General features: G+C 31.8%; 1 protein-coding gene across 1 annotated transcript in view; it reads left to right on the top strand.

Annotated features, from left to right (window-relative positions):
* Positions 1–15,822, top strand: part of LOC140052322 (glucosidase 2 subunit beta-like) — an 82,642-nt gene extending 66,820 nt beyond the window's left edge. The window contains exon 12 of the mRNA XM_072097830.1: positions 15,088–15,822. Coding sequence (XP_071953931.1) covers positions 15,088–15,243 — 156 coding nt within the window. The 3' untranslated portion in view covers positions 15,244–15,822. The remainder of the gene's footprint in view (positions 1–15,087) is intronic.

Genomic DNA, 15,822 nt, shown 5'->3' with positions numbered 1-15,822 from the left:
GTTGAGATTATTTAGAGTGTTAGGTTCAGTTCATAGCTGAGGTTATTTAGAGGGTTTGGTTCAGTTCATAGTTTAGATTATTTAGAGGGTTAGGTTCAGTTGATTTTTTAGATTATTTATGGGGTTAGGTTCAGTTCATAGTTGAGATTATTGAGAGAGTTAGATTCAGTTCATAGTTGAGATTATTTAGAGTGTTAAGTTCAGTTCATAATTGACATTATTTAGAGGGTTAGGTTCAGTTGATAGTGGAGATTATTTAGAGGGTTAGGCTCAGTTCATAGTTGAGATTATTTAGAGGGTTGGTTCAGTTTGTAGTAGAGATTATTTAGAGGGTTAGGTTGAGTTCATAGTTGAGATTATTTAGAGGGTTAGGTTCAGTTCATAGCTGAGGTTACTTAGAGGATTTGGTTCAGTTGATAGTTGAGATTATTTAGAGGGTTAGGTTCAGTTAATAGTTGAGATTATTTAGAGTGTTAGTTGATAGTTGAGATTAGGTTCAGTTCATAGTTGAGATTATTTAGAGGGTTAGGTTCAGTTCATAGTTGAGAATATTTACAGGGTTAGGTTCAGTTCATAGTTGAGATTATTTAGAGGGTTTGGTTCAGTTCATAGTTGAGAATATTTACAGGGTTAAGTTCAGTTCATAGTTGAGATTATTTAGAGGGTTAAGTTCAGTTCATAATTGACATTATTTAGAGGGTTACGTCAGTTGATAGTTGAGATTATTTAGAGGGTTAGGTTCAGTTCATAGTTGGGATTATTTGGAGGGTTAGGTTCAGTTTGTAGTTGAGATTATTTAGAGAGTTAGGTTGAGTTCATAGTTGAGATTATTTAGAGGGTTACAGTAGGTTCAGTTTGTAGTTGAAATTATTTAGCGGTTAGGTGGAGTTCATAGTTCAGATTATTTAGAGGGTTAGGTTCAGTTCATAGTTGATATCATTGAGAGAGTTAGATTCAGTTCATAGTTGAGATTATTTAGAGGGTTAGGTTCAGTTTGTAGTTGAGATTATTTAGAGGGTTAGGCTCAGTTCATAGTTGAGATTATTTAGGGCGCGTTTATACAACACGCTATTACACGCATATTCTACACGCCTACGAGAAGTGTGTTGTATAACAACAAAGAGATTCTGTGTAATGAGATTTTAATTGCAAAAAAGGCTACTTGGCTGAATCCTAAAATTTGGTGGATTCCCGGTCGCCGTTACCGTGTTGGAAGTGTCCTCAGGGTATATTTTGACCTCTCGTTAAAACAGGTCGTAATTTCAATCATGTCATGCGATTGCGACGTCTAACAAGATTGGGCCCATTTATTGCTGCTTTGCTGCCAGCAATCATCCTCCTACCACGTCTTACGCCTAGCCTGGTAGGGCCAACTCGTAGTGGTAGTAGGCCTCTATAGACTATCGTTTCCCACTCCAAACAGAATAAAAAATAACATCGCAAAAATGGCATCTTCTTCCATAGTGTATAGATGAAACAATGAAACCCTTAAAATAACTTTTATTAATTTAAATGAACCGAGATCAAAATAAACAACAATGCAAACGTGAACGAATACAATAATGAAAACGGTAAAAACCGCGAGAATACATCGGACAGCGAGGAGGCGACGATGATTTGTTGACAACCCAGCCAACAATTCAATTCAAGCGATCAACGATTTGACCTTTTATCCTAGCATGCACTGCGTGTTGATGAAACTTCCGGTACAACACGGTATCGTGATTTCTAGTATAACAGCAAACGTTAAGGTGGGTTGACCTCGGTCCGAACAACACGCTAAAAATTAAAGCCGTGTTCAAATTTAGGGTGTTGTATAAACACGACCTTAGAGTGTTAGGTTCAGTTTGTAGTTGAGATTATTTAGAGGGTTAGTTTGAGTTCATAGTTGAGATTATTTAGAGGGTTAGGTTGAGTTCATAGTTGAGATTATTTAGAGGGTTAGGTTCAGTTGATAGTTGAGATTATTTAGAGGGTTCGGTTCAGTTCATAGTTGAGATTATTTAGAGGGTTGATAGTTGAGATTAGGTTCAGTTCATAGTTGAGATTATTTAGAGGGTTGATAGTTGAGATTAGGTTCAGTTCATAGTTGAGATTATTTAGAGGGTTAGGTTCAGTTCATAGCTGAGGTTATTTAGAGGGTTAGGTTCAGTTCATAGCTGAGGTTATTTAGAGGGTTTGGTTCAGTTCATAGTTGAGATTATTTAGAGGGTTAGGTTCAGTTCATAGCTGAGGTTATTTAGAGGGTTTGGTTCAGTTCATAGTTGAGATAATTTAGATGGTTAGGTTCAGTTCGTAGTTGAGATTATTTAGAGGGTTAGGTTCAGTTCATAGCCGAGGTTATTTAGAGGGTTTGGTTTAGTTGATAATTGAGATTATTTAGAGGTTTAGGTTCAGTTGATAGTTGAGATTATTTAGAGGGTTAGGCTCAGTTCATAGTTGAGATTATTTAGAGGGTTAGGTTCAGTTTGTAGTTGAGATTATTTAGAGGGTTAGGTTCAGTTCATAGCTGAGGTTACTTAGAGGATTTGGTTCAGTTGATAGTTGAGATTATTTAGAGGGTTAGGTTCAGTTCATAGTTGAGATTATTTAGAGGGTTAGGTTCAGTTCATAGTAGAGATTATTTAGAGTGTTAGTTGATAGTTGAGATTAGGTTCAGTTTATATAGGTTTAGTTCGTAGTTTAGATTATTTAGAGGGTTAGGTTGAGTTAATAGTTGAGATTATTTAGAGGGTTAGGTTCAGTTCATAGCTGAGGTTCTTTAGAGGGGTTGGTTCAGTTCATAGTTGAGAATATTTACAGGATCAGGTTCAGTTCATAGTTGAGATTATTTACAGAGTTAGGTTCAGTTCATAGTTGAGATTATTTTGAGGGTTAAAGATGTTTTGTCCCTTTGACTAATTCCCCAAATTTTTTTTTTTATATTTGGAAAAAAAGTGGGTCATTTTGAAGTATCATAATATAATATTTACTTTCACCAAAAATTATTTGAAAAAAAAATAATTTAACCGAAATACGGATGTTTTTTTGTTTAAAAAATAACTTTGACTTCCAGTAAAAGTTTTGGATCAAAACATATCTCATAATGCAACGCGCTTGTTTGGCTACTCTGTATGTATAATCATAAAACTTCCTCGCGATCTGTGTGAAAACAGCTTCTCAACCGCGACGAGTTGTAAACAATCCTAATTAGCATCATTCATAATGCATACTTGTGGTTTGAAATCTTTGTTTACTTTCACTTGTGACGATTTTCAAAACGAAATGTAATCAAATTAATTTACCTGTAATTACGTAAACTTGTTGTTTTTGCCTCAAATTTTCGACTTAAAGTGAATAACTTTAATATTACTCTCATATGGCCAATTTAAATTTAGAATATTTTGATCTTCATTTTTTGTGTTTCAAGGGACAATACATCTTTAAGTTCAGTTCATAATTGACATTATTTAGAGGGTTAGGTTCAGTTCATAGCTGAGGTTATTTAGAGGGTTTGGTTCAGTTCATAGTTGAGAATATTTACAGGGTTAGGTTCAGTTCATAGTTGAGTTTATTGAGAGAGTTAGGTTCAGTTCAAAGTTGAGATTATTTAGAGGGTTAAGTTCAGTTCATAATTGACATTATTTGGAGGGTTAGGTTCAGTTGATAGTTGAGATTATTTAGAGGGTTAGGTTCAGTTCATAGTTGGGATTATTTAGAGGGTTAAGTTCAGTTTGTAGTTGAGATTATTTAGAGGGTTAGTTTGAGTTCATAGTTGAGATTATTTAGGGGGTTAGGTTGAGTTCATAGTTGAGATTATTTAGAGGGTTAGGTTCAGTTTGTAGTTGACATTATTTAGAGGGTTAGGTTGAGTTCATAGTTGAGAATATTTACGGGGTTAGGTTCAGTTAATAGTTGAGATTATTAAGAGAGTTCGGTTCAGTTCATAGTTGAGATTATTTAGAGGGTTAAGTTCAGTTCATAATTGAGATTATTTAGATGGTTAGGTTCAGTTGATAGTTGAGATTATTTAGAGGGTTAGGTTTAGTTCATAGTTGAGATTATTTAGAAGGTTAGGTTCAGTTTGTAGTTGAGATTATTTAGAGGGTTAGGTTCAGTTCATAGTTAAGATTATTTAGAGGGTTAGGTTCAGTTCATAGTAGAGATTATTTAGAGGGTTGATAGTTGAGATTAGGTTCAGTTCATAGTTGAGATTATTTAGAGGGTTAGGTTCAGTTCATAGTTGAGATTATTTAGAGTGTTAGGTTCAGTTCGTAGTTGAGATTATTTAGAGGGTTAGATTGAGTTAATAGTTGGGATTATTTGAGGGTTAGGTTCAGTTCATAACTGAGGTTATTTAGAGGGTTTGGTTCAGTTCATAGTTTAGATTATTTAGAGGGTTAGGTTCAGTTGATAGTTGAGAATATTTACGGGGTTAGGTTCAGTTCATAGTTGAGATTATTGAGAGAGTTAAGTTCAGTTCATAATTGAGATTATTTAGATGGTTAGGTTCAGTTGATAGTTGAGATTATTTAGAGGGTTAGGTTTAGTTCATAGTTGAGATTATTTAGAAGGTTAGGTTCAGTTTGTAGTTGAGATTATTTAGAGGGTTAGGTTGAGTTCATAGTTGAGATTATTTAGAGGGTTAGGTTCAGTTTGTAGTTGAGGTTATTTAGAGGATTTGGTTCAGTTGATAGTTGAGATTATTTAGAGGGTTAGGTTCAGTTATAGCTGAGGTTAAATTATGAAAAGGAGTGATTCAGTTGATACTTGAGATTATTTAGAGGGTTAGGTTCAGTTCATAGTACAGATTATTTAGAGGGTTAGGTTCAGTTCGTAGTTGAGATTATTTTGAGGGTTGGGTTCAGTTCATAGCTGAGGATATTTAGAGGGTTAGGTTCAGTTCATAGCTAAGGATATTTAGAGGGTTAGGTTTAGTTGATAGTTGGGATTATTTGAGGGTTAGGTTCAGTTCATAGCTGAGGGTATTTAGAGGGTTTGGTTCAGTTCATAGCTTAGATTATTTAGAGGGTTAGGTTCAGTTTGTAGTTGAGGTTATTTAGAGGATTTGGTTCAGTTGATAGTTGAGATTATTTAGAGGGTTAGGTTCAGTTATAGCTGAGGTTAAATTATGAAAAGGAGTGATTCAGTTGATACTTGAGATTATTTAGAGGGTTAGGTTCAGTTCATAGTACAGATTATTTAGAGGGTTAGGTTCAGTTCGTAGTTGAGATTATTTAGAGGGTTAGGTTCAGTTCATAGTACCAAAGATAGTGTAGTAGGAAGATGTTACACTTCGCTCAAAAATTAGAGAACCGCTCGAGATAGGGCGCCTCTCACGATGAGTAGGGATAGACGAATCTGAAACATGAGGAGCGCAATGGCAAAGCCCAATGAAAATGGTGTTTTCGGCAATAAATTGTAAAAATAAGCCACAAAAAACAAACAAAAACTTCTTTTTTGTCTTTATTATACAAAGTTAAAAATTAATATGATGTTTTCATACTGTTTTTGGATCTTTTTAATTGTTAATACATTTATTTGGAGTGAGTTTTGTCATGACATGACTGTAAACACTGAGCTAGGATCAGGAGGAGGCTTACGCGCGCCTGTAGACGCATTCATGAATGGATGGTGGTCATCTCGTACCCAAACCAACCCGTACCCAAACCAACCCGTACCCATAAAAACTCTTACCTATCTTGGTAAACCCCAGTTAAGTCTGAAGTCATAATGCTAATTTTAAAGTGTACAGTATTGTTGTTGACAAACAATATATGATTTATGAATAAATTATAGCAATTCTTCTGCAATTTCTATAAAACTCTAGGGGTAGAATCTGTAAATTCGTTTCTATAGAAATTATCTGTTTCTATAGATTAACATAGAATTCTAAAACTTCTATAGATAGAACATTTTTTGTAAGGATAGTATAATGAAAGGGGGGTAAAGTAGGCCTCCCCGCGGATATTTTTTCCTTGATATAACCTTACCAATAATGAACTCATTGGCTTATAATTAATATTATCAATAATGTTAGGCGTTACATAATCAGGGCATATACAATTACGATGAATGCACGAAAGTTCGGAGTGTTACAAGCATAATATAATAATTAGTTACAGTATTATTAAGTTATTAAAATTAATAGATAATTAACAATAATTGTTTTTTTTTTCAGTAAAAAAACATACTCGTAGTCCTAAATTCCTATAATGTTCAAGCCTACTGGTACCGTATTCAGTTTATGCAGATCGACTATTTGTATAATATTATTGATTATAATAAATATTGATTGATTGATTGATTATTGATTACATGCCATACTACCTATTCTCTTTTATTACCCTTAGAAATAAACCATACGTAATGGATTATTATATAGGCATACACATTGTAGGCCTATTTACCACTACTAGGCTCCTAATATATTTATTCACTCTGATGAAGAAGTGTTTCTAAAGCTAGGTATTAAATTTTCTATCTATGTCCAATGATAAACAATTAAATGTAAATAATTTTAAAAAGTTCAATTGATTTGCAAATAAAAACATTAAAATAAAAGAAATAAAATACGGGTAGATAAATTCCAGGTACCTAAACAATTCCAGGTAATTGAAACACAAATTTGTATTCCAAAACATATAAATATGATTCATTTGCACTTTCTATAAAGATAACATTACATTTTATATGTTAATTCGTATTAAATCTTAATTTTACAATCATATTATTCTACTGTTATAATAGCCTATTTCCTATACAATAACTTTCCGTATCCCTACTCGACGTGCGAGGCGCCCTTTAAATTTAGCTCCATGTTGTCTCGCTTTTATTTGCATTGAACGAATAGGAAGTGTAACATCTTCCTACTACACTATCTTTGATAGTACAGATTATTTAGAGGGTTAGGTTCAGTTCGTAGTTGAGATTATTTAGAGGGTTAGGTTCAGTTCATAGCTGAGGATATTTAGAGGGTTAGGTTCAGTTCATAGTTGAGAATATTTAGAGGGTTAGGTTCAGTTCGTAGTTGAGGTTATTTAGAGGGTAAGGTTCAGTTCATAGTTGAGATTATTTAGAGGGTTAGGTTCAGTTGATAGCTGAGGATATTTAGAGGGTTAGGTTCAGTTCATAGTTGAGAATATTTAGAGGGTTAGGTTCAGTTTATAGTTGAGATTATTTAGAGGGTTAGGTTCAGTTGATAGCTGAGGATATTTAGAGGGTTATTAGGTTCAGTTCATAGTTGAGATTATTTAGAGGGTTACTGTAGGTTCAGTTGATAGCTGAGGATATTTAGAGGGTTAGGTTCAGTTGATAGTTGAGAATATTTAGAGGGTTAAGTTCAGTTCATAGTTTAGATTATTTAGAGGGTTAGGTTCAGTTTGTAGTTGAGGTTATTTAGAGGATTTGGTTCAGTTGATAGTTGAGATTATTTAGAGGGTTAGGTTCAGTTACAGTATAGCTGAGGTTAAATTATGAAAAGGAGTGATTCAGTTGATACTTGAGATTATTTAGAGGGTTAGGTTCAGTTCATAGTACAGATTATCTAGAGGGTTAGGTTCAGTTCGTAGTTGAGATTATTTAGAGGGTTAGGTTCAGTTCGTAGTTGAGATTATTTAGAGGGTTAGGTTCAGTTCATAGCTGAGGATATTTAGAGGGTTAGGTTCAGTTCATAGTTGAGAATATTTAGAGGGTTAGGTTCAGTTCATAGTTGAGATTATTTAGAGGGTAAGGTTCAGTTCATAGTTGAGGTTATTTAGAGGGTAAGGTTCAGTTCATAGTTGAGATTATTTAGAGGGTTAGGTTCAGTTGATAGCTGAGAATATTTAGAGGGTTAGGTTTAGTTCGTAGTTTAGATTATTTAGAGTGTTAGTATAGTATATACATATATATATATATATATATATAGTATAATGAAAGGGGGGTAAAGTAGGCCTCCCCGCGGATATTTTTTCCTTGATATAACCTTACCAATAATGAACTCATTGGCTTATAATTAATATTATCAATAATGTTAGGCGTTACATAATCAGGGCATATACAATTACGATGAATGCACGAAAGTTCGGAGTGTTACAAGCATAATATAATAATTAGTTACAGTATTATTAAGTTATTAAAATTAATAGATAATTAACAATAATTGTTTTTTTTTTCAGTAAAAAAACATACTCGTAGTCCTAAATTCCTATAATGTTCAAGCCTACTGGTACCGTATTCAGTTTATGCAGATCGACTATTTGTATAATATTATTGATTATAATAAATATTGATTGATTGATTGATTATTGATTACATGCCATACTACCTATTCTCTTTTATTACCCTTAGAAATAAACCATACGTAATGGATTATTATATAGGCATACACATTGTAGGCCTATTTACCACTACTAGGCTCCTAATATATTTATTCACTCTGATGAAGAAGTGTTTCTAAAGCTAGGTATTAAATTTTCTATCTATGTCCAATGATAAACAATTAAATGTAAATAATTTTAAAAAGTTCAATTGATTTGCAAATAAAAACATTAAAATAAAAGAAATAAAATACGGGTAGATAAATTCCAGGTACCTAAACAATTCCAGGTAATTGAAACACAAATTTGTATTCCAAAACATATAAATATGATTCATTTGCACTTTCTATAAAGATAACATTACATTTTATATGTTAATTCGTATTAAATCTTAATTTTACAATCATATTATTCTACTGTTATAATAGCCTATTTCCTATACAATAACTTTCCGTATCCCTACTCGACGTGCGAGGCGCCCTTTAAATTTAGCTCCATGTTGTCTCGCTTTTATTTGCATTGAACGAATAGGAAGTGTAACATCTTCCTACTACACTATCTTTGATAGTACAGATTATTTAGAGGGTTAGGTTCAGTTCGTAGTTGAGATTATTTAGAGGGTTAGGTTCAGTTCATAGCTGAGGATATTTAGAGGGTTAGGTTCAGTTCATAGTTGAGAATATTTAGAGGGTTAGGTTCAGTTCGTAGTTGAGGTTATTTAGAGGGTAAGGTTCAGTTCATAGTTGAGATTATTTAGAGGGTTAGGTTCAGTTGATAGCTGAGGATATTTAGAGGGTTAGGTTCAGTTCATAGTTGAGAATATTTAGAGGGTTAGGTTCAGTTCATAGTTGAGATTATTTAGAGGGTTAGGTTCAGTTGATAGCTGAGGATATTTAGAGGGTTATTAGGTTCAGTTCATAGTTGAGATTATTTAGAGGGTTACTGTAGGTTCAGTTGATAGCTGAGGATATTTAGAGGGTTAGGTTCAGTTGATAGTTGAGAATATTTAGAGGGTTAGGTTCAGTTCATAGTTTAGATTATTTAGAGGGTTAGGTTCAGTTTGTAGTTGAGGTTATTTAGAGGATTTGGTTCAGTTGATAGTTGAGATTATTTAGAGGGTTAGGTTCAGTTACAGTATAGCTGAGGTTAAATTATGAAAAGGAGTGATTCAGTTGATACTTGAGATTATTTAGAGGGTTAGGTTCAGTTCATAGTACAGATTATCTAGAGGGTTAGGTTCAGTTCGTAGTTGAGATTATTTAGAGGGTTAGGTTCAGTTCGTAGTTGAGATTATTTAGAGGGTTAGGTTCAGTTCATAGCTGAGGATATTTAGAGGGTTAGGTTCAGTTCATAGTTGAGAATATTTAGAGGGTTAGGTTCAGTTCATAGTTGAGATTATTTAGAGGGTAAGGTTCAGTTCATAGTTGAGGTTATTTAGAGGGTAAGGTTCAGTTCATAGTTGAGATTATTTAGAGGGTTAGGTTCAGTTGATAGCTGAGAATATTTAGAGGGTTAGGTTTAGTTCGTAGTTTAGATTATTTAGAGTGTTAGGTTCAGTTCATAGTTTAGATTATTTAGAGGGTTAGGTTCAGTTCATAGCTGAGGATATTTAGAGGATTAGGTTCAGTTGATAGCTGATAGATTATTTACAGTGTTAGAAACATAACAAACTTACTTTGAACATGTTGAATCCTAATTGTCGCATGAATATCAGAAATTGAATTAAAAATAACAGAGGATTATTCTAAATTAGGTCTAACAAGCGTTTTAAACAAATTCACAAGGAGTTTGGGGTAGCTAATTTTCAGTGCCTCCAAATAAAGTCAACCATTCTATTACTCTTACTAACAATGTGGTCAATATGCTTGGAAAATAAAAGTTTGGAATCAAGAATATTCCCAGATCCTTATGGTCTTGCACTTTTTCCAAGTTCTGATTATTAATTTGATAAAATAAATGAAATAGTTTCATACCCTAAGAATTAAACCAATGCACTAGACCATCCAAATCCTACTGAAGAAATACTGCATCGTCGATAAAAGAAATAATACGATATAATTTATAATCATAATCATCCACAAATAAAAGTAACTTGGAAAGGTTATTGGAATGTTTCATTATCTATGCTATTATTGAAAACAAGGTACAAGTGTATTGTCCTTAATAATGCAATCTTATTTCAATGCAATATGAGTAACTACTTAATTAATTTTAAAGTTAAAGTAAAATTTTTTATTTAATGATCATTGCTATTTGTTCATCACTTATAAACAACCTTATATTATTTGATGTTTCTCATAATAGTCTAGGACCTGGGTCAGATTTGTATGCATTTAATTTAGGAGAGAATATCTCAACTGTTATAGGATAATTTGACCCCAACGAACAACATGTAATGTGTGCCAAATTCGCTATCTGGGGCGAACATGCCCAAAACCAGGGTCAAAGGTTAAAAATGTGTGGTTCTTATACAGTATCTCGACAACCACTTGTCGTATAGATTTCCTTTTTGTGTCAAATTGTTAAGAATATACATATTTATATTCGGTTTAACACAAATTTTAATGAAAAAATGACTGGAAAAGCTTTTACTTACCTTTGAACCAAAAATGACAAAAAAAAACATTTTCAGGTTAAATTATTCTTTAAAATGCCAATGGACAAACTGCATGGTATCAAATGAAGGCATACACAATATGCTACCCATTGCTACCCAACTTGTATTGAAAATGTTTAAGTATGAAGCTAATTGTATGGAAAACAGTTTAACTATTGTAATATTGTGTGGGGCAGATCAAATAAAAAAAATACTAATAAACAACAAATGCTACAAAACAGAGCAGCCAAAATTATTACAAAAACAAGGAAATACGACTCAAGTACACAAGCCCTGCCAAACTTAAACTGGATAAATCTTAATACTCAACTACATAATAATGAAGCCAAAATGTTATATAAAATATTCCATAATCAAGCACCACCATATCTAAACGAACTATTTACACCCAAACTAGACACATACAATACAAGATCAAAGGATGTATTAAAATTGAATAAACCCAAAACAGAATATAAAAAAAAAAGTTTTTCATATCATGGTGTTAGTTTATGGAATACTCTAAAAAAACCAATGCAAAATGCCACAAATTTAAATACTTTCAAAAAATTATTGGTGTGATTTATTATTAATTTTGTACTCTTATCACAAATGTAATTAAGGTTTCTGTTCATATATTTTTGTTCTCTAATTTGTTATTTTTAAAATTTGTTATTTTTAAAATTTGTTATTTTTAAAATTTGTTATTTTTAAATGTGTAATGTACTACTGTTAGTTGATCACGGCCTTGTAGAAGAACACCTTTATGGTGACACAAGCTTTTCCGTGTTAAAATAAAGTATTTATTATTATTATTATTATTATAAAATGTGCATATTTTGATTACTTTTATACAAAAAATGAATATTTGGTAGCGTAATTTTATTTTTATTTATTTTTATTTCAACAATATTTTATGAGGGTGGTCCATCCAGCATCAGCTGATCATTAGGGACCCTCAAACAAAACAAACAGTAAATACAAATAAACTATAAAAACACAAAATTAACAAAGATATAAAAAATATATATATATATATATACAAAAATACAGTATGCCAACAATGAAAGAAGGATAAAAAGAAATAAAATCAGAGAGAGAGAAACAGGTGTTTTTTCAAAAGAGATTTAAAGGAGGAGAAATTGTAAGAGTTACGAATGCTTAAAGGTAGAGAATTAAAGAAAGAAGGAGCATTGAAACTAAAAGAAAGTTTAAAGATTTCAAGGTAAGGACAAGGGATAAGAAGATCTCCTGTAGTAATTTGCCTAGTGTTCATACGGCCGTTGGAAGTTACTTTAGTTAAAAGCTGACAGATAGTAAGTGGAGCAGAGTGATGTAGAGCTTTGAAAGATAGACATGCAAGCTGAAAGAGGTATCGTTCATGGAAGGGGAGAGTCTTAGCACTGGAAAAGTGATGAGGAGAGAGATGTGTAGTGGGAGATAGATCGAGTAGAAGACGGACAGCTTCTATTTATGTAATGTTTATTTATATAATATTAAATAATTCAAGTGTTTGGAAGAACTGTTTGGTATCAAATGAAAGCCCATAAAATACTATCCATTTCTTCCCAACTTGTATTAAAAATCTGTAATTATGATGCTAGTTTTGTTTAAAAAAAAATAAAAAAAATAAATTATTTTTGACAAAAATATGTATACTAGATAGTGTAAATTTATTTTTGGTTTATTTATAATATTAAATAATTTAAGTGTTCTTTTGGTGTCAAATTGTTCAGAATATACATATTTATATTCGGTCTAACACAACTTTTAGCGAAAAAAATTACCAGAAATACTTTTACTGACCTTTGACCCAAAAGTTACAACAAAGACAATGGGTCTGTAGTTTCATGCCACCCTCTTTATACAATTAGGACCGAGATGTCTGCCCATGTTGTAAGCCGTAATGTCTTCTTTCTTGGGCCGTCACGGAAGTTAGTTTCAAAATATGTTAATAAATAATGTATTAATTATTAGGATGGTATTTATTTGAATAAACGCCTCTCCAATAAAACATCACTTTGATTAATAATCCACATTTATAATAACACAACTATAGTATTTGTAGTAGAATTTATCAAGCATTTGTTATTCTTTTTTACCACTTTTCATATCTATTAGAGGATTTCATTTGATTATAAATTTTACCATATTATTAAAACTAAAAAATTTAACTTATCCCTGGAATAAGCACCTCCCTCAAATGAACTCCGCCTCCCCACCTCCGCCCTTTAAGGGCCCTAACAAACAATAAACACTATACTTTAAAAGGTAATTAATCATCTAAGACACTGTGAAACAGAGTAGTTTAGTTCTATGAATGTCAAGCATTTTAAATAATGGTAACCGACAGAAAACGTACAAGGAGAACAGTATCATTCTGAGAACCATCGTCTACACTTCCTAGAGGGGGAGCGAGAGAAGAGAGCTCACCCTCTAGTAATACAAACTACAATAAAAATGATAAAATAAAGATGTTAGAAGAGCAAATTGAACGTCCCGCGTCGCTGATAAACAGCGCCACTTGTTTCAACTATTAATAATGATAATGATATGGCCTGATATTATTCTAAGGAATGTTTTGAATGGCCAAGAAATTACCTTTTACCAGTAGTACCAGTTTATTTGCAGGAAAGCATTTTATTATAGATCTGATAATAATATATTGTACAAATTATGAATTTCTATGAATTTCCACCTGACTCCACCATGATGAAATATTTTTAACATTAGAACATTTAATATATATCATTTATCGTCTATACTTTGTTGAAAACTGTCACTGTCAAGGGCCATAAATTTACCTACAGCTACTTGTGTTTAATAACCAAATAGTTATATTGGAATCTATCAAAATAGTATTTTTTTAACAGTATAATGCTGTACTTGGTCTATCATAGCAGGAGATAGGTACTGTAAATGCGAAGCATCCTTGTATTATTGTGTGCGAGTATTTTTCAATTAGACAGTGTATACTACGATCGGGGCAAATCGTTGAACCTAAATTTGTTTTAATTGTCAATAACTAATTATCTAACTCAATTAATTAGTAAACAGGATTACATCGTGTGGTTAAAATCTGTACCGAAAGTATGAACCAACTTTATATACCATCAAGTAAAAAGTAACGCGCGATTTACATAAATTTATATATAGATACCTACACAGAAACACCTTGCCGATATTTTACCATTTCAAGCTGTACTGCTGTTTAAATTAAGAATGATCTAATATTCTTTAAATTCTCGCCTATAATCTAATGAAAACAGATTTCTGTTGATTTTGTATTACGTTTCCCTACTGGTACAGCCTAATGTCTGTTGATTTTATAAATACCAAACATGATTGCAGGTATCTAAAACTGGTAAAAGTATGTTGTTTATTTGTATAGTGTCAATATCATAACAGCTGTATATTTGATATGAAAAGAAACTGGGCTGTTTTACACAAAAATATTTATATCTTAAAAACTGTTGAAAGGTGTCAATATCATATAGCAGCTGTATATTGATGTTAAAAGAAACTGGGCTGTTTTACACACTATTTTTAACAAACTGTTTTATTAATTATAATTTTAATAAAAGGTTAGTTGTCATTGAACATAAATAAATTCTCTGTAATTATGATCAGTTTAAATTTCATTATATTGAATAAGTTATATAGCCGATTGTAGGGAGCTTTAGCACGAGCATGTAAATGTTAACTTTAATGGATGACTTCAACATTCTACTCATTAGCATAACAGCGTAGTTCAGCTAAGTTACGTTAGCATATACTTGTTATATTTAACTTTGCTTTGACCATTTTATTGCCACATAATAGTTATTCACTTTGACAAAAAATTGGATCGGGAAAAAAAATTATTTACCTGAAAATATCAGTTTTTTGTAAAATGTGACTGTTTATTTTGTCCTTTTATAAGTGAAATCATATTTTTGTTATTTTTCTCAATTAAAGTGAATAACTTCAATTAAATTGCACGATGGTCTTTCAAAGTCTGATATTATAAATCTTTATTTTTCATGATTTTTCAGAAATAAGATCTTGACGTCTCGACTAAGGTTATTTAATACTTGTGCACACGCTGATCGATTTGTTTGTGCGGGGCAAATAGAGTTAAAGTTAACTAGTACCAAAACTTTAACCTGCCTTGTCTTGTTTCTGGTTTTCATAACTCTATTGAGATTGTATTGTTTATAAATTTTCTTACAGGTGAAGATGACGTGTGGTAAAGAGAATGCAGTTTTATCAGCGACTGAACCAGAACGCTGTGTCTATCAGTTTGAATTTACCACTCCAGCCTTATGTAAAACACAAATTAGTATTAATGAAAACGAGCCATTACACCCTGAACATACAGAACTTTAATGTAAGCCATTTAGTAGTAGGTCTCTATAATGGTATTTCTTAAGAAAATTACCACAGAGAACATATTTTTGTACAGTTATTCAACATTTCTGCAAGCAATATATAAATCTCAATTTGTTGAGATTGATTTGTTTAGGAATTAATGCGATAGTACTGAATTGAATTTTGTACAATTATTTTTTGTTTTCTTTGTTTATTTATAGTATCCTTTTAAATACAATTGGTATAATGCAACGTAAATATGACTATCGGCATACAAGATATTTAGTTGCTACTAGTGTGTCGATAACGATAATGATAAAATACTTTTAAAGATAACAATAATGATAAAATACTTTATATAATATCAATATCGTGTCAATTTCAAAGCAGTTTTGTTCATATTGTAAAACACTTTTATTAATTACTTTAAGGGAACATACCACTAATAATGTTAAATGCATTGCATGTTTACAATGCAGCTACAATATTGTTTATAGCCTAGTGTACTATTGGATGTTTCAATGTATTATTGGCCATATTCTACCAAGTAATAAATGTTTAGATAATGCTGGAAGAGAATAAACAAGTAAAATATTA

This window comes from Antedon mediterranea, chromosome 6 (assembly GCF_964355755.1).
Source record: "Antedon mediterranea chromosome 6, ecAntMedi1.1, whole genome shotgun sequence".
In the NCBI taxonomy this organism is placed as follows: Eukaryota; Metazoa; Echinodermata; class Crinoidea; order Comatulida; family Antedonidae; genus Antedon; species Antedon mediterranea.
Note: the sequence above shows the minus strand (reverse complement) of the source record. Positions and strands in the feature narration are given on the sequence as shown.